Source organism: Malaclemys terrapin, chromosome 1 (assembly GCF_027887155.1).
Source record: "Malaclemys terrapin pileata isolate rMalTer1 chromosome 1, rMalTer1.hap1, whole genome shotgun sequence".
Lineage (NCBI taxonomy): Eukaryota > Metazoa > Chordata > Testudines > Emydidae > Malaclemys > Malaclemys terrapin.
The window spans coordinates 165,869,429-165,888,812 of NC_071505.1; the positions used below are offsets into that span (position 1 = coordinate 165,869,429).

The window sequence follows — 19,384 nt, forward strand, 5'->3', positions numbered from 1 at the left end:
AACAAAAATTGGTTAGGAGAAACCTGAAAATAATGAGGCACTAAAAAGCAACATGACACCTTCAATATCCATGATGATATCTTTGCCTTATTAAGGTATCTGTGAAAGAGTGATGTACAGAATGCAGGGTACAGCGGATCATTAAGTAGATACTGTATTTTGCCACCTTTTATGAAATAGAGTATTTGCAGATATTGGTAGCATTAAACCTTAAAATAATTAAGGGCATGGTGCTTCCCTCCATTTATGCTATTGGAGATGAGATGGAAGGAAGGCGTTTTCCCCTCCTATGAGTTTTTCCACAAGAGTGGATGAATGTGCCTTGTGAGACTGTCTCTCTTCACAAGATAGCAATACCTTCAGGCTCTAAATAAATAAGTAATTCAATAGGAAATTTGTGGAAGCAAATATGATGGAGTAGTGTATGTTTTCTCTCCCCCCGCCCTCCCATTAATCTTTTTGTATTTGTAAGGACACACAGTTAATCTGTGGCAGAGCTGGGACTAAGACCAAGGTTGGTAGTTTCTAGTCCTGTGCCTTAATCTCAGGACCATCTTTCCACCTATCTGACTAGCAGTTTTAAAAATGGCAAACTCATGGTCTTAATCTCCTTGCCTTAAATGGTGAATAACCCCAGTATTGTCAATCCTTGCAATTTTATAGAGAGTTTCGGGAAGTCATGTAATTATGTAAAAATCTCCATTTTCATCTTTAAAAAAGTGTAAATGGTTGCAGAGAGAAGCTTTAAAAGGTGAACTCTAAAGGCTCGAAACATAAGAGGCAAAAAAAAAAGAATTCTCTAATTATTTATTATTTTAAACCTCATGTTTTTAAGCCATGTTTGGGGACTTGAATCATGATTTTTGAATGCTTGGGATTGCCAGTATTAGTGACACCACTTAAGAAAACAGAGAGAGAACTCGCTTAAAATGGGCCCTCGGCTAATATAAACAGCAGTAATAAAAGATAAAGAGATAATGTTGCTGTAAACCTTGACAGCTCTAGGATTCTGCGGTTCTGATGGGTTATAAGGACAGTTCCAATTATGTAGATTGTAGGTCATCTTTTCCTACAATAATTGACTAACGAATGGGGCATCTTGGCTGTACATCTGCTTTGTCCATAGCAAATGGCTTTTCCTTTTCCTGACTTGTATTTGAAATCTGTCATCAGGTATAGGCATTGCCCCATGAAGTGTTTTTTTCTAGATACATTTATGATATTTCCTTTTCATGTGCCGGGCAAATGGAATCTCTTTTTGGAGGCAGGAGTAGAGTCTGGCTGGGGGCCAGAGTCTGACACATTGCATCTTCTGCAAGTGTCTTGAAATCCAAACATATTTCATGACATTTGGCCTGTTGGGTGCCTTGAGCATACACACAGTTGTACATTGTAGGCTCAGGGCTATGACTCAGGCCCTTGCTTAGCTCATAAAAATGTCCATAATGGTTGTTCTGCAAAGCTAGAACAGTGGTTGTACTGTATTTACATTGTGATTTCATACTCCCAAGTCGGCAAATTTGTAATTTGGAACTGAAGTTGGTATCACCTGATTCAATGGGCACCTTTTGAAGTCTCATCTGGTTCCTTTCTCCATTTGCCTGAAGGCAAATATTTCACATACCACATTCTCTTGCACAGAGATGTGATCTGTCAGATCACTATGGCCTTTTACAAGGGGATCTTCCTCTCTGCCACCTGTTCTATTAGATAGAGACATGTCATTTACCTCCTCACCCAAATTGCGTAACAGAAGTGTTAGGCTTTCAGATTATAATACAATAACTTTAAAATGATGCACTCTTACAGAAATGGGATCTAAAATGTCAGGTTCCCTTCTCCATGCTCCCTACAGCAACAAAACATATTATTGCAGCTCTTTTCTACTGCTGTTCTTAGAGGCAGGAACTTCTGATTTCTGCAGCATCACAGTTGCAAGTACGGAGCCGAAGGAAAGAGAGTTGAACACTAGACAAGTACAAAAAATATATACATTTAATACATTAAAATGTAAACTCTTTTTTTAAAAAAGCCTATACTTATGATTAATACTCCATGAATTTGCCATTTTCAAAGATTTGTGTTTTAAAAGCCAACCATGCTTTTTAAATGACCCTTTTTAAAAGTATTAATTAGAAAGTTTTTCTAAACTTCACAATTCTGTAATTTTTAACTGTCTTTGTCTGAATGCTGCTACAGTCAGTGGATTTTGAAATCAGCATTTGCAGATGGCAGCACATTTTGCAGATGCCTGCAACCTAAATATGCTAAGTGAGAGTTCTTCTATGCTGCTGCTGCTGTCTAGCTTTGACCTTTCCGATCCCATTTCCATGGAGATCAGCTCGATGGAAACAGAAAAAGGGAATTTTCAAAACTTTTTAAAACCTCTTACTCTATTTTCACCAATTCAACCTCTGTTTCCATGGAAATAGGATCAAAAAAGTTGTCAGTAGCTTTCTGTTGAAAGTGAGAATTCACTTGTAGACTTCAGCTGATGACTCTTAGCTGAGATATGCAAGTGCTGGGACCCAAATAAAGTAATAAATTAGATTATTGACAGTAATGAATTTTTAAAAAAAATTAAAATACTAAGAAAAATATCTACTATCTCCCATTGGATGTAATGATTAAGTGAAATGTAATTAACCATTCCTACACACTCTGGACGTCCCCACAGTGTCAAACTTTCATCATATAATGAAAAGCCTCCTTGCATCATGGTCTTTTTTTATAATACCAACATAACTAATCCCTTTATTTTAAGAATCTGATCCTGCATCCATTGACATCAGTGGAAGCAAAGATTGCACCTCTGAAAATCAGAGCACTTTGTTAGATGCCTAACATTAGGTGCTTGGTTTAAAAATGCTGGCCTACATTTTTATGTGGTGTTTCACTGAGAATTGTGTAAATCACAGTGAAATGCTCTTTTTTTAAAAAAAAAAGCAAGGTTAGAATAGATTTGGCATCAGTTTTGATTGAAAGAATGTTTTGTCCGTTAATTTGGATGAAAAATCATTTCATGTTACCTCGACAGGGCTATAAGCTTTTACACATTTTTAAAAGAAATTTGGTCTCTCTCTCTCTTTACAGATGTGTTTTCTTAGGAAGTAATGAAACAAACAGAGTGACCGGAGTAAAGAATATTTGCTTTCCCCACTAGCATCTTTTATTATTGTGAATTCCTCATTATTTACTCTTTTCCTTCTTGATAATTCATTACTTGTCAAACTAATGACCTCACTGCACATTAAATGGTGAGGGCCATTTTCTGACTTGTTGGAAAAGGTCTGTGCCCCTTTATGGGATAGAGAACTAGGAAGTGACTTTCTGCTGCAGATTAGGTCTGGGTGAAGTCACTGACGTCATATCTCTCCACCTCCTGCCCAACATGACCAGAAGAGAGGGGGAACTATATAGGTCCATGCTGATGCAGGAAAAGCCCCCTTTTACTTGCACCATGCACAGTGGTCCAGGTTTGTATATGGTTTAAACAGGTCCTGCTCCAATGACTTCAGAGGAGATATACCTGCTTACAGTGGACTGAAAATGGCCCAGTATCTTACTTTCCATTTGAGGATATTATTATAAAGAAAGAAACAAGTATTTGAAAAATAATTGGGTATATGAAATATAATCTTTTCTTAATGGTGGTGTAAATAAAACCTTAATCTATTCACCTATTGAATTGCAACTAATGGTTCTTTTGTGGTTATTTTTTTAACCTGAAAGTAGTGTTCGCTTTTTAAAACACACATACACACACACACTCACACGCGAACAGACTGTGAAAATAATTTCCAATATTATAACAGTGCTACCAGGAGGTAATAAATTAAGTCATTAGCCCTTTATAGTGTTCTCCATATAGTGATTAAACATTAGTGAAGTCCTAAAATGAAAAGGGAAGGTTGTAAAGTAGCTTGTAAAGATATGAAAACATCTGAGATTTTAACTCAATAAAATTTAATTGCTGTTTTGTAGCCCAATCTAATATTTTCTCTTTTGAGTAGACAATTTGTAAATTTATTCTCTTCCATACTCCAAATTCTTCTCTCCACTATTTCAATTGTGTTGATAGAATGAGTTTTATGCTATTGCTACTATCAATTTTTTTTAAAATAAGTACAGGGGCAGCTCTATGTATTTTGCCACCCCAAGCACTGCAATGAGGCAGCCTTCGGCGGCATGCCTGCGGGAGGTCCTCTGGTAACGCGGATTCAGCAGCATGCCTGCGGGAGGTCCGCCAGTCCCACGCCTTCAGCGTACCCGCCACCAAATTGCCGCCAAAGCCGCAGGTCTGGCGGACCTCCTGCAGGCATGCCGCCGAAGGCAGTCTGACTGCCACCCTCACGGCACCCGGCAGGCTGCCCCCCACGGCTTGCCACCCCAGACACGCACTTGGTGCACTGGTGCCTGGAGCCGCCTCTGAATAAGTGGAAGCATAAAATCAACTTGAGTCAACTTCAAAGAGACTAGTTTTCAGAAGTGTTGAGCATCCACTGTATGGATGAACCAGGCACTTTTCAGAGGTCTGGCTATGATTGTTTTTTGCTTTAAGGAACTATTTTAGCAATTGTTCAATATTGCAGGACCATTATTACCTGTTAAATTCAATATATTATATTAACTTTGTAGAGAATAAAAACAGACAGTAAACAAGCATTTATCTTAGGATCAACATGTTCTTGACACAGATTATCACAAATTCAGATGCCTGTCAAATTTTGGAGTAATTTGGGTAGACGTTTTGGGGACCTATTTCCATTTTTGAGCTTGGCATCCAAGAGTAGAGATAAGAAACACACAAATATATAAACATATGCATTTTCTAATTCACTTTATTTCCAAATACAATGGCAGGAGCAAATTAGATGTTCATTTTAAAGGTATATTATATTCATCATCTAACTATTACTTTCTCGTTTAATACATTTGGATTTCTAATAAAGTTTTGTATCTGCCCTGAGTGGACTAGAAAAACTGTCCCTATATATGGATCTTCTTGTTTTGTTCTTTGAAACTACACCTCTACCTCGATATAACGCTGTCCTCGGGAGCCAAAAAATATTACTGTGTTATAGGTGAAACCGCATTATATCGAACTTGGTTTGATCCGCTGGAGTGCACATCCCCGCCCCCCCGGAGCACTGCTTTACCGCGTTATATCCGAATTCGTGTTATATCGGGGTAGAGGTGTAGTTGCTATTTATATGGAGAACCTTTTCCTTAACTGCAGAAAAAACAGATTTATGTTCTTAACTACATGCCCAGCAGCAGAACTAAAGACTCTATTTGTGTAATGTTCAAAGGAGGGTATTGATTCAAAGTAAATATTTAAATAGTTCTGAGGAAAATATCATATTAGAAGAATGATATTTTTACAAGATATTTTGAAGGAGAGTAGCAGCATGCAGGAGCTCTTTGGTTTTAAGCTAATTCACTGCAACAGGACAGTATATGACTGACTGCCTGTTCAAAAACTACGTTCTGGCTAATCCTTCTGTGTTTTTTGACCCAATGTTTGTAAGAGACCTCTGGAGCTATTTCTTGTAGCATCTTCCTCACACACATGCCTTGGTGTACACATGCCACTAGAGAGCCTTTTGCACTTTTTCTTGTTTTGGTTTAAATTACAGGAGATTATGTATTTAGTTATCTATACAGTTTCCAAACTGTGCTCGGTACTTTACAGACAAACAAGATTACATGTCCTTGCTTCAAAGAGTTTACAATATAGACAGGGGGTCCAGAGGGTTTCTAATGATATATATATATTTTAATTCTTCCCTATTTCCCATGTTTTATTGTTTGTTTGTTTTATTCTTTAACTCTAGCTTTTTTAAACCCTTCTCAATTGTTTCTTATTTTAACTCTAGCATAATCAGCTCTTGCTTAGCTATCCCTTATGCGCTGAGCCCTCAACATTCTTTTCACATTGTGTGACTACTTTGATGTGTTCCTCTCTCCCTCCCTAGATTTCTCTGCTGACAATAATCTCCTCCCCTTCCCAAATCCCTTATCTCTCTGGAAAAAAATTCTTCATAGACACTAAACTCTGTTGATGACAGTAGGCTGTTGAAAATTAACTGTGTTGGCTGGTAAAAGTTATCAGGCTGATGAGGCTGTGAAATGATGCTGCTGTTGCCACTGTGACTGATCTGTTACCTCCAAGGGGGATGAAGTCCACGGGGGATCCATGTCACCTTTCCCCCCATGGGACTAGCAATACACTCTTAAAAGTTATGGAATAAAGCAATATTATTTTTCTCTACATTTGAGTATTCACATTGTCCTTTAAGATGACATCAAATGGTTAGACTTCTATAAAACTGAGCTTAATACTTTAACTAATTTCTTCACCTCATATCCACAATGAAAGGAGGTAAAGAGGCAATCTCTTGTCCTCATTACCGAGGACAGATGCCTCAAAATCAGGTTAGAACAGTTCCTTTGTTCATAAATGGTGAATGTGCTATAGGACTCATAGATTATATTCAGCACAGACAATCTAGATTTTCTCAGTCTAGAGTCCCCTAAATAAAGTACACATTCCTCAGGGCATTGAAACAAATAGAAATGATAGATGTTCTACATCTCCAAAAACCAAAGCATTTATGTAGGTGTTTAACATAGATACCTAAATTAGAATATGTTGGTCTTGTCTGTTGTGGAGTGGGCAATATATTTTTAGTATCATGTGCTAACAATATGTGAATTCATGTTTGAATAATGTTGTTTTAATGACTTGAAGGTAATTATTCCCTTATCGCACCTGAAACTGCATATTGACTATAATTCTAATGCACATTTTTACATAACATTTGTTATGTAACTAACATGGTAAAATGAAATTCGGTGTCAAGAGACAAAATACAGAGGAGGGATAGCTCAGTGTTTTGAGCCTTGACCTGCTAAACCCAGGGTTGTGATTTCAATTCTTGAGGGGGCCACTTAGGGATCTGGGGCAAAATCAGTACTTGGTCCTGCTAGTGAAGGCAGGGGGCTGGACTCAACTCAATAACCTTCCAAGGTCCCTTCCAGGTCTATGAGATAGGTATCTCTCTCTCTCTCTATATATATATATATATATATTTACTGCATGGACTTCTCTACTTCGAATTGTTTTACCAATTTCATTTTGATATTTTCATACAGTGTCTTAGTAACTAATACGCATGCAAACAACTTTTATTCAATATATGTTCAATATATGTTCAAAATAATAGCATTGTAAACATAATCTATAAAAGTTTAATGTAAATGGTGATGGTTTATAGCACTAAAAGAAAGAAGTCTGGCATTTTCAGTGATATATTTAGGAACAGCTGTTCAACTCACTGCTATCTCAGTTTACATCTAGAATGGCGTATGAGAATGGCACGTTTGAAAGGCCACTCAGAACTTAGTGCCTTAGATCTATATATTGCCTAGATCTATACTATGAGTATAGTTCTTCTTAAGTAGGGTTACCATTCGTCCGGATTTACCCGGACATGTCCTCCTTTTTGTGCTAAAAATAGCGTCCGGGGGGAATTTGTAAAGCACTCACAATGTCCGGGATTTCCCCCTCCCCCGGAGCGGCTGGGAGGGCTGCAGGAAAGTCCCGGGCTGGACTCCGGAGCAGCTGGAGAGGAGCTCCGCCCTGCATTCTGAGCAAGTGTCTCAGCACAAAGTGCAGCCCTCCCCTTTTGCAACTGGGAGCGGTTTCTGCCATGCAGGGTAGCAAAACGGGAGTGAGAGCACTTTGTGCTGATACAAGGGCAGCTCTCCCCTGCAACCCGGTCCGGACCAGGGACCGGGTTTTGTTGTGCAGGGCCAGGGACCGGGTTTTGTTGTGCTGGGGAGCTCAGCCACGTGTCCGGCTCGCACAGAGCCCAACACCCTGTTCTGAGCAGCAGGGTAAGGGGGCCAGGGAGGTTCTGGAGGGGGCAGTCAAGAAACCGGGGGGGGCTTTTTGGGGGGAGTGGAGAAAGTTTTGGGCAGTCAGGGTACAGGTAGGGGGTAGGGTCCTGGTGGGCAGTTGGGGGGGGGTCTTAGGAGGGGGCAGTTAGGGGACAAGGAACAGGGAGTCTTAGGTAGGGGGTGGGGTTCTGGAGGGCAGTTAGGAGCAGGGGTCCCAGGAGGGGGCAGTCAGGGGACAAGGAGCGGGGGGGGGTAGGGGGCTGGGAGTTCTGGGGGGGAGCTGTCAGGGGGCAGGGGTGGGGAGAGGGATCGGAGCAGTCAGGGGACAGGGAGCAGAGGGGTTTAGATGGGTTGGGAGTTCTGGGGGGGGCTGTCAGGGGGCAGGAGTGCGGAGAGGGATCGGAGCAGTCAGGGGACAGGGAGCAGAGGGGTTTAGATGGGTTGGGAGTTCTGGGGGGGGGCTGTCAGGGGGTGGGGAGTAGTTGGATGGGGCGTGGGAGTCCCAGGGGTCTGTCTGGGGGTGGGGGTGTGGATAAAGGTTGGGGCAGTCAGGGGACAAGAGGCAGGGAGGCTTAGATAGTCCTGGGGGGCAGTTAGGGGCAGGGGTCCCAGGAGGGGGTAGTCAGGGGACAAGGAACGGGGGGAGGGTTGGGAGGTCAGGGGGGGTGGGAAGTGGGAGGGGCAGGGGCGGGGCTAGGGCGGGGCTCCTCCCGTCCTCTTTTTTGCTCGCTGAAATATGGTAACCCTATCTTAAGGAACAGAAATACACGTATCCTGAGTTTCTATTATTGTTAATGAGTCTTCAGAGGTAAAATGATTATTGGCTCAACTTTACTGAGTATATATTTGATAACCAGTGCTGGTCCCTTTAAATTAGTAGATTTCATAATAAAGTAAGCCTCTTACAAGTCTTTCACAGGTGGCATTAGAATAAACACTTTTGTAGCAAGAATCCTACTGGAGACATTCACATTGGATTTTTCAATTGGAAAGGTCATACAAAAACATTATTCATTGTACAGAGAGTCCAGAATTCGAAAAATAGATCACGCCCTGACCTTCCAAATTCAGAGAACATTGAAATTCTGATTCAGATCTAACCTTCACAAGATGGGCTTATCTCTAATTCTGTATGCTCTTTGAGATATTAGTTTGACTACATGGTAAAGGCATGATTTCCTATTAAACTCTGTAAATGCTACGGTTTGGCAAGGAGTCCATGCATGAACTTGCTAATAGCCACGTTATTCAAAAGCTATTTTTACCCTTGCTAAGTTATTATACAGTATCTGTCTTAAGAAGCAGATGTATACAAAGTGATCATCTTTAGCAATATGTACAGTTATACCACACCTGGAATGCTGTACGAAAATTTGGAAGCTTCATGTTGTTGAAGGAAGGGCAACAAAAATTACCAGAGGGCTATCAGAGACTGGTTGATGAAGAGACAATAAAAGTAATACAGAACATATAGGGTCTGATGTTGAGACATGCCAAGTAACTTCATCCCCCATTGAAGCCAAGATCATTAGAAATTTTGTTTTACTGATACAGTTTCTCGATTTCTGTTCTTTTCAACGTGGAACTTCTAAGATGCAAACTATCTTTTCCATAGTAAACCTTCTTCTAATTAATATCTAAGCTCTAATTTGTAAGTAAAGGAAATGTTCTAACTCTATTAAGGTTTTTATATATAAACCTATATTTTATATATATACACACAAAAAATAGGTTATGATTCTTGGTTTTTCAAACAACTTCTTTTCTTTTCAGTGGGATGCCATAACTGAAATGGATGAACACAATCGTCCCATTCACACCTACCAGGTATGTAATGTAATGGAACCAAACCAAAACAACTGGCTTCGTACAAATTGGATCTCCCGTGATGCAGCCCAGAAAATTTATGTGGAAATGAAGTTTACCCTGCGGGACTGCAACAGCATTCCATGGGTACTGGGAACTTGCAAAGAAACTTTTAACCTTTACTACATGGAGTCAGATGAGTCCCATGGAGTTAAATTCAAGCCAAACCAATACACTAAAATTGATACTGTTGCAGCTGATGAGAGTTTTACCCAGATGGATTTGGGTGACCGCATCCTTAAACTCAACACAGAAGTTCGTGAGGTTGGGCCAATAAACAGGAAAGGATTCTATCTTGCTTTCCAGGACATTGGAGCCTGCATTGCTCTGGTCTCTGTCCGCGTTTACTACAAAAAGTGCCCTTTCACAGTTCGTAACTTGGCTATGTTTCCTGATACTATTCCAAGGGTTGATTCTTCCTCTTTGGTGGAAGTACGGGGTTCCTGTGTGAAGAGCGCTGAGGAGCGGGATACTCCAAAACTGTATTGTGGAGCAGATGGGGATTGGCTTGTGCCTCTTGGGCGATGCATCTGCAGTGTAGGATATGAGGAAGTGGATGGTTCCTGCCATGGTAAGAAAATAGCACTTTATAAAAGTTACCTTATGCAATTATCTGCATAACAAATAAAGCATTTGTATGTTGAAAATATTGCACCACATATTTATAAGGAATGCCTCTATAAGCAAAATGTACTTTTTAAGTCATGTTATTGTTGGTTTCTAAGAAAACTTTTAGTTTCTAAGTGACAGCTTTGTAATCATTCATTCAGAATGAACAGTTTTAAGTGCTGCATGAATATCAAGTAAAGTAATTAGGTACGAAATATGTGGATGTTGAGTTCAGTCTGAGAGAAAAGAAGATTTACTGGAGTGTGCACAGAAGTTCAATGTGAATGTGAAAGTTTAGAAATAAGCCTACTCAAATTCTGTTTCATTATAGTATTGAATTATACTGCATAGCCAGTATTGGTGTTTCAGTAAGTCTGAATTTTTAAGAAACAAATATCAGTTACCATTTCTTGCTTTGAAAAATACAGGATGGTTATCTCCTGCATCAAAACAAGTACTACAATAAGAAATCTTCTGCTGGCTGCTTCTTGTTGTCTCCTTGGAAATTACAATATGTCTACCCCAATGCTATTCAGTAGTTTTGTGATTTAAAACTTTACATGGAGATCATTTTGTGTGCTAGTTTTATTTTGGATAGATATATGTAGGACAAATATAGTATTGCATTTTGTTAGGGCATGGAAGGGCATGAATGATTTCTCAGAACAAGTAGCAATTTCTTGAAGATGGCATCAAAGGGAAAATATTTTCATTTCTTGGCTATGCCTGACATGCATGGATTAAAGCATAGAAGAAGAGGAAGTATGAACAAAATAAAGTCTTCTGCAGCTGTCAAGTGTTGTTTATGGACTATAGCACTATTTGTGTCAGACTCTTCAGAAAGAGGATGTACACTTCTATCCCGATATAACGTGACCTGATATAACATGAATTCGGATATAACGTGGTAAAGCAGCGCTCCAGAGGGGGCGGGACTGCGCACTCCGGCGGATCAAAACAAGTTAGATATAATGCGGTTTCACCTATAACACGGTAAGATTTTTTTGTCTCCTGAGGTCAGCGTTATATCGGGGTAGAGGTGTATCATTGGAACTTGGTGGTGATTGAACTTTTTACTCAGTTGAAAAGTCCACCTGTGACCTCAACCTCCTGATTTTTTGGTACATGGCAAATAGACATTCAGATAAAACTCTGATAAAGTCCCATTCTTGGGTAAGATTAGGAATTTTTGTGAGGTTGGGGCACATCCCTCCTAAAATTTGAAAATTTGGTCATATAGTTCTAGTTCTTTTCAGCCATGTGCATGTGTTGACAGACTGTTCTCAGTACCTCTCAAAGATGTCTGTTCTTTGGTACAGCAATGCATCTTATAGCATCCAAAATATGAAGCTATCAGGTTTATCAGCAGGTTTCCTCATGGCAATGATTGTTGCATGTCCGTCTATCACAAGGCATCCTGAAAAGTCTTTGAGATCTATCGTTGACAGCTATTCTAGTAAAAATGTATCCCTAGAATAACTACATTGATACCAGGGATGAATTTGACCCTAATGTCAGCAGACAATATACCTGTCAATACTGACTTTCCACCAGCATGGAAGGGTGCCATTTATTTCCACTAGTGATATAGGCAATTGCTTCTGTTCATCTTGCTGCATATCCTGGAAGTTAATATGCTGGCCAGCTTCAGAAACAATCAGGCCCTACTAGAGAACATATCTGCGTTTGATGTTCTTTTATTCTCCTTTCTGTAACAACTGCATATAGGTTTGTGAATGTGGTGACTCTGTTCCTGAATAGTGAGTTATAGAGGGAATGCCACTCTATAAAACCACTTGCCTTTGCACAAAGGTCTCTGCCTGCTTTAGTCTAATGTCTGGCTTGTAAGGAGGAGGGAGGAAAGCCAGAGGGCTCCATAAATTACACAAGGGACTTTGCTATTGGAGATGGACAACAGTGTAGAAACTTAATATAGATAAATAGTATGGAGAATATGAGAACATTAGCACTGGTGCATTAAAAAATTTCATATACTGCCATAAGAAAGTGGACCTCACTTTCTCCAGTGTTGTTGTGATGACAAAAAATTATCATTGTCTCCTGAAATTTATCCATCAGAAAGATACCAATTTTTGGCAACATCGTCAATAGAAATTTATATACAGTTAAGATATTTATGATTTTTTTCACATAGGATTTCATTTTATCTCTGACTGACTCATAGGGGAAGAATTTTCCACAACAAAAGTTATTCACACTTTGTGAATTCCATTGCATCGTGTGATTCATACTATAGGACTATGTGTGAGCAATGCTACCTGCATCCTAAACCAAGAGAGAGTGACTGTGAAGCTTCTTGCTATACATTGACTCCCTTTGTTAATTCAGTAAGAGGATCAAGAATACTGTTAAACAACCATATCCTAGATGGAAGCATATTGAACTACAGGAGTGCCTAAAAGCTTATTTAGTAGAGTATTTATTTTTTATTTAATTGCCCAGAGAGTGACAGGTTAATGTTTAAACAGATTGTGTTCTAAGATAACTGCTTTAGGGTTTTTTCTCTTTTTGGCTTGCTGTGGAGATATAAATTATTTTCAAAGGTGGCTGACATTTCCATCCATCTGTACATCTTCAGCCTTATGCCATGTATTTTAAGGTTGACACTGGTCTTCCTAATTTTCAGTCCCTTACTGTACATTTGTGTTTTGTTTTCACCAATTAGTGTGCCTAAATGGTGATCTAGAGGAATCCCTGCTAGGGTATTTAAAATTCCTCACTTCATTAGACTGCCAGTACAGACATACATCTCTGCCAAGTCTGATTGCAGGGTATTTTTATTGTGTTTAGTTTTGGAATGTGGATACTTGGTCAAAATAAACTGAACTGGGATAACCAACTCATTTAATATAGCCCCCCCAAACAACCATCAAATCATAACTATCTGGGAGCACTCTTAGCCAGGATGAGGTCTGAATCAGTAATTTAAAAGTTAAAAAATCTTGCTGCCCATCAGCAACCTTCTAAGCCATCAAGTCTATGCACAAATTAAATCTTAAAATGATTTGAAAATTATCTGTTTGGTACAGAAATTAATGCAGCATTTGAAATTTCTAATTTATTTATTAAAAAAGGAAAGAAGAGTGTAAAATAAAATAAAAAAGCACACACACCAAACCAATTGTTTTTTGTGTGTGTTTAAGATCACCATGATTATTGCTTATTCCAAACATTGCCAACAGAATTCCATTTGTGTCCCCAAGGAACTTCTCTAGAATTCTCTCATTGAAGTTTCATACAATTGTATCTCAGAGATATCTGAACGTTCGCACTATTTGATGCCCTTACATCAGTACCCCTCAGTGGATAAACTCTCTCATGACACTCCGAGTCTGTGTGTGAAGCAAGAGAAAAGGCTAGTTAATTGGTTACCTCCCTAAGATCAGAGCTATTTAGTGTCATTCTCTACCCCAAATTAATTGTCATACTCCTTAACATTATCCCATGCTAACATTTGTTCTGATATATTGTGCATGTGCTGAAGGGTTACTAGAGGGAAAAGGCTAACTATGAAAACTATATTAATACATTTTACATTCCCCGTATATATTTTTCCTGTTTGCTGAATTACGGGTCATCAAGGATTGAGTAATCCACCCACTCACCTGCCAGTGATGAATAATAAGCCTTTCATGGTGAGGATGGATCAGTTTCCACTGAACTAAAAAAAATTCTTACTCTTGAAGATGTGAAGATGACTACAAAATATCCACTGACACAGCACTGTCTTTCTGAATCTGTGGAAACACTGCTTTCTGCTGCTCATAGTTTCACTAAGCAGCTACAAAGTGGATGAATAAATCTTTGGTGAATTTTACTGCTGCTCTTAAAAATTCAGTGGGCTGCAGGGAAACTGTCAAAAATCATGTCAATTTCATGGTGCTGGTGGGAAAGTTATTAGCAGCAGCTTAACCAGAAATACCTCGTGTATTGAAATTAATGTTATGTAATTATATCTGGAGACTTACACTGATTTGGTCATCTCTTTGTACCCATGTCAATATTCGTACTTCACTTATTCTTGACTCTTTTTCCTGTTTACACAGGGTTGGAGTCACCCACGATTTTTCACCACTCCTTCCAGTCCATGGCACAGGTTCATAGGTTTTGGAGTTCCAGACTTTTTCTCCGCAAACTTCTCTTGATAGAATCTTTCCTTTGTATCCGTGGTCTTCCACATCCTTTTTTGCTGTCCTCTTCCCCCCATCCTTTCTTTGCTGGTCATTCTTTTTCCATTCTTACTGCATCTCCAGCTCACCTCTGCTTTCCAACCTATCTATCACCAAGAGTCCCAAGTTCATCTTCCCCCTAATTTCTTCCATGCACACTCTGTCTACCTTTCCTACCATTCTCCTCAGTATATTATTTTCTACTACCTGTATCTTCTTTTCCTACGTCTCCGTTAGACCCACCATTTCCAAACCATAAAGCAGCTGGGGCCAAACACATGCAGCATACGCTTGTCCTTTCAGTTGGTTGCTTAATTGCCAATGCCTGCCTCCTTTTTCACTGCTGCCTGTACGCATTAGGTTCTTCTTTTCAGTTCTCCAGATCTCTCTGCTATGGCACTAAGTGTACTTATCAAGTAAACAAATTCTTTCTCCTGATTCAGTGTCGGTATTCGCCATGCAACATTTTTTTTCAGCAGCACCATTTTAGAGTGAATGTGTCTGAGCAAGGGATGTGACAGCCTGGTTATATCCATATGTATTAAATTCACTACTGAAAATGTGGGTGCTAATGTTGGAATATTTAGGAGAAATAGTACTAGAATGGGTTGCCATTTTTACTGATTTAGGGACTTATTCTACTCTTATTGAAGTCAGTGGCAAAAAGTCCATTGACTGCAATGGGTACAGAATTGCTCCCATGCTCTGTACTTTTAAAAAAGATTTTAGTGACAGGCACTTTAAAAATGCAGTCTTCTCTGAATTAACTGTATGCATCATCTGTCCCTCTTTGATTTATGAAACTGAGTTTAATTTCAAACTGTATTTTCAAGAACTCAGTAAAAATAGTTATATTGTCTCTTCTGTACATATGTTCTAGTGTGTTATGTTTCATTAAACATTTTGAATAACTATAGTACCGATGAATTGGAGAAGCTAATACCAGAAATCAGAGCCAGTCACACCATACTGTGGGGAGGTGTTATGCAGGATTCTCTACACAGCTTTGTCAGTACACATTTCTTGTGAGTTCCAATTTCCATGACATTCTTTTTCTGTTGAGCAGAGAATGCAAATCATGCTGAAATTAACATGTGCCATATTGTGGATTGTAGTGTGTAAACCACTACTAGGAATAAATGGTTAATTTTTACTTCTGATCCTTGAGAAGATGTGAATTTGGATTGTTGGAGGTGACTATAAAAGGGAAGAGAAGAGGGGATATGATAGACATCTGTAAAATAACAAATTTTGCAGAAAAGGCCAATTTGATATTCCTATTCACTTTTGCTCAAAATTAAACAAGAAGCTGGCCTTCAAACATCAGAGGTAACAAATTAAAAAGGGCAAAATGAAATTGTTTTACACACTGTACAAGTAATTTATGGAACTCACTTTTGCAGAATATTATTGGTCCAGCTAGTTTAATAAGAGTGAAGAGTAGACATTTAAATAGGAAGAGAACATGCATTTTAGTTAGTTAGGAGAGCAACAAAAAGGCTGTTAGTTGCTGGTTTGTGTTAGGAAGGAATTCCCAGTACTTTTGGTATTGCAGTGTGTAATGGGTACTTGTTCCCCCTCCTCTGAAGCCTTTTATATACACCATGGTCAGAAACAGAATACTGGATGAGATGATCCATAATCTGTATCATTATTCCCTATTAAAGTCACACGTAATAATTTTGATTGACTATCCTAGATAAGTCTTCCATAAGACTAACATACCACTAATTGGGTTATTATTAGCTAAAGGCTGGTTCCTTAATGGTTCAGTGAAAATTAGATGAATGTATTCATTATTTATGGAGTGCATTTAAATTAGGTGGTACAAAATAATAGTTGTTATATCTTTATCAGCATGTGTGCCATTTCATGGTCTCAGCCAATCAAAATGCACTCAGCAATTTATTTTATCTATACAGTGCATGTCCTTGAAGAATATTCTCAGAAAAATAAGGTAAATAATGTTGTATGGCTTTCTGGAGGAATTTGTTCACATGTAGGATGAGCACTGATAAATTATCTGGTTAACTCGGTTAGGGCATTCCAATGATATTAACTAGTAGAATGAAGCTGAATTAGAGTTGATTAAACAGTATTTGACACAGAGAGTAGTGTATGAGCACCATTGAAATTTGCCAGTAATAAGTAAAACAGGTATCTTTTTCTGTTGTTCAAATAGCTCTAGTTCGAACTAACATCACAGTTATAGGATTTATACCTTAATATCCTGCCATCAGCATTATTTCTTGTAATTTATTTAGAAATTATTTTAACTCTGAAGAAATTAATGTAAAAAACAACAACAACAACAACAAAAGCCCATCTCTTTGCTTCTGGGAGTAATCTCACAAAATGTGTGAGTTATGATATGGCAACTTCCAACTTGCTCAGTGCCAAGGTATTAAAACAAAAACAAAAAAACCCATGAGGTAATCATGCTTTAGTTACATCTCTGCTGACATAAGAAAAGAAAAAATATGCTGACAACAGAACAGAAAGTTTGTTTTTGGATGCAGAAGCATAATGTTTCCTTAGAGTTTTTACCAGTATTCATTTACCTCTCTTATGTAAGCAAATTAATCTCACTGTCTCATGTACAGTATAGGAAAATATCTAGAGGGAGAATATAGAAACACTTGGTAAATAATCAGATAGAAACTTAATTTAACAAAATTCAAAGTTATATATTTAAGGAGAAATCTCTTTCTCCCTCCCCCCACAGTGGCCAAGGAGGATCCATCTTCCAGTAGAACCAGAACAGCACCATTGCATAGGATGGGAAGTCAAGGTGCTGGGAACCTAGGTAGGGGGTGCATTCCCCAGAGAAGCCAGGGGATAATTATGCAGTTTTGCAAGTGCTGTTTTGTGCAGCCACAGAAGGTGGCATATAACTTTGCATTTTGGCAGAAGGCCCTGTGGATAGGTGACTACAAGTACACCTCTACCCCGATATAACGCAACCCGATATAACACGGGTTCGCATATAGCCCGGCATCAGGACTCGAGTGGCCCTTTAAATCACTGCTGGAGCCCTGCCACTGCTACCCCCGGGGCTCTGGCAGCGGGGCTTGGGCGGCAATTTAAAGGGCCCGGGCTCCCCGCAGCGGCCAGAGCCCGGAGCTCTTTAAATCACTGCTGGAGCCCTGCCACCACTACCCTGGAGCTCCGGCAGTGGGGCTCCGGCGGCACTTTAAAGGGCTCGGAGCTCTGGCCACTGTGGGGAGCCCCAGGCCCTTTAAATCACCATCAGAGCCCTGCCACTGCTGCCCCAGGACTCTGGCAGCGAGGCTCGGGTGGCAATTTAAAGGATCCGGGGCTCCCCGCGGACGGAACCCCGGGCTCTTTAAATCACTGCTGGAGTCCTGCCGCCGCTACCCCGATATAACGGGGTTTCACCTATAATGCGGTAGGGATTTTTGGCTCCCGAGGACCGCATTATATCAGGGTAGAGGTGTACTCCTCATTCTTTTTGCTGATACAAACTAACACGGCTACCGCTCTGAAACCATGGATCCCCACAAGTTATTCCTCTTCCATCACGGTGTGGGAGAGCACAGCAACTGGTGGAGTTATTGCAGTTATGAGGCTAATTAGTTGCTGGGGAGCATCTCTGCTGCCATTCTACAACCTGGGGAAATTTTACTCCCCCATCCCCTACAGAATTCCCAGCACACACTGCCTGTCGCACAACTGGCTCTTCAGCTGTGTTCTGGATTTCTCCTTTAAGGAATAGAAGCACTAAATAACAACACAATATAGGGAGATAGTGTAAGTGTCCATACAGCTTTACAGGTGCTAATGGAAGACAAATTCTAGATGAAACCTAAGTGCAAGTCTATGCCATGTAGAGGTATTGCATGGAAGATCAGTGTCATGTGGTGGGGAAGCCAGAACTAAGAGCACAGGGAGTTGTGTGTGTAGAGAAGAAAGGATTTTAGGAAACAGGGCATTACTAAGGGTCAAAATACATGGTCAGATGCAGTGAGACCCAGAGCACTAACTCAACCCTTTTCTCTGTTGTCTCCCCATGTGCCTCTCTAGGCTCCTTTTTCCTTTCCGTACCACAAAACAGAGAAGTAACAGTTTGTGTACATGGTCAATAGCATATTAGTTTGGTGAGGCCTAACCTGGAGTATGATGTACAATTCTATTATGAGCTGTAGTAACAGTTTGTACTTATTTTTATTATACTGTTGCCCCTGGCTGAGGGGTGGGTCCAATTTTGAGACATTGCGGCCTGTCAGTTTCAGCTACTGAAGAAAAATCAATGTAACATCGACGACATATTTGTGTACATGTGCTTATCTACACCCTGAACCAGTTTGTCTTAAATTGAAACAACCTAAATAGTGCAGAGGCAACTCTGGAACAACCAGCACAGTCACCTGGCTGCTTTTGGGAACAGAGACCCTTCCCCTCTTCAGTGAGCTGTTTCCCTCCAGTAAGGAGCCTCTGCTAGCCTCTTATTTATCAGCAAATTCATTCACTGTTATCTTGCCAAATTGTATGTTGTGACTGTGTGAAAATCTCATTGTTCTTTACAAATTTTAACCAAGCCCCACAACTTTTCTGGTTAATCAGCAATTATTATTATAGAAGGGTAAACTGAGGCACGGAGCAGGGTATAGATGACAGATCTGGGAAAAGAACCTAAAATTCTAGCTCCCAGACTCCCTTGCTATGACCACTATATTGGGCTTCCTCTAATTTTATCATCTATGAGAGGTTGACCAAGAAAAGTATTGCAAAGAAATAGAAATTAAAATATTAATTTTAGATTACATAGGGAAAAAGTAAGTTATTAGAGAGAG

General features: G+C 39.7%; 1 protein-coding gene across 4 annotated transcripts in view; it reads left to right on the plus strand.

Moving 5' to 3' along the window:
• EPHA6 (EPH receptor A6) overlaps positions 1-19,384 on the plus strand; it is an 872,804-nt gene that overhangs the window by 189,289 nt on the left and 664,131 nt on the right. For all 4 annotated transcript variants that reach the window (XM_054046132.1, XM_054046149.1, XM_054046139.1 and 1 more), the window contains exon 3: positions 9,679-10,342. In XM_054046132.1, coding sequence (XP_053902107.1) covers positions 9,679-10,342 — 664 coding nt within the window. The remainder of the gene's footprint in view (positions 1-9,678; positions 10,343-19,384) is intronic.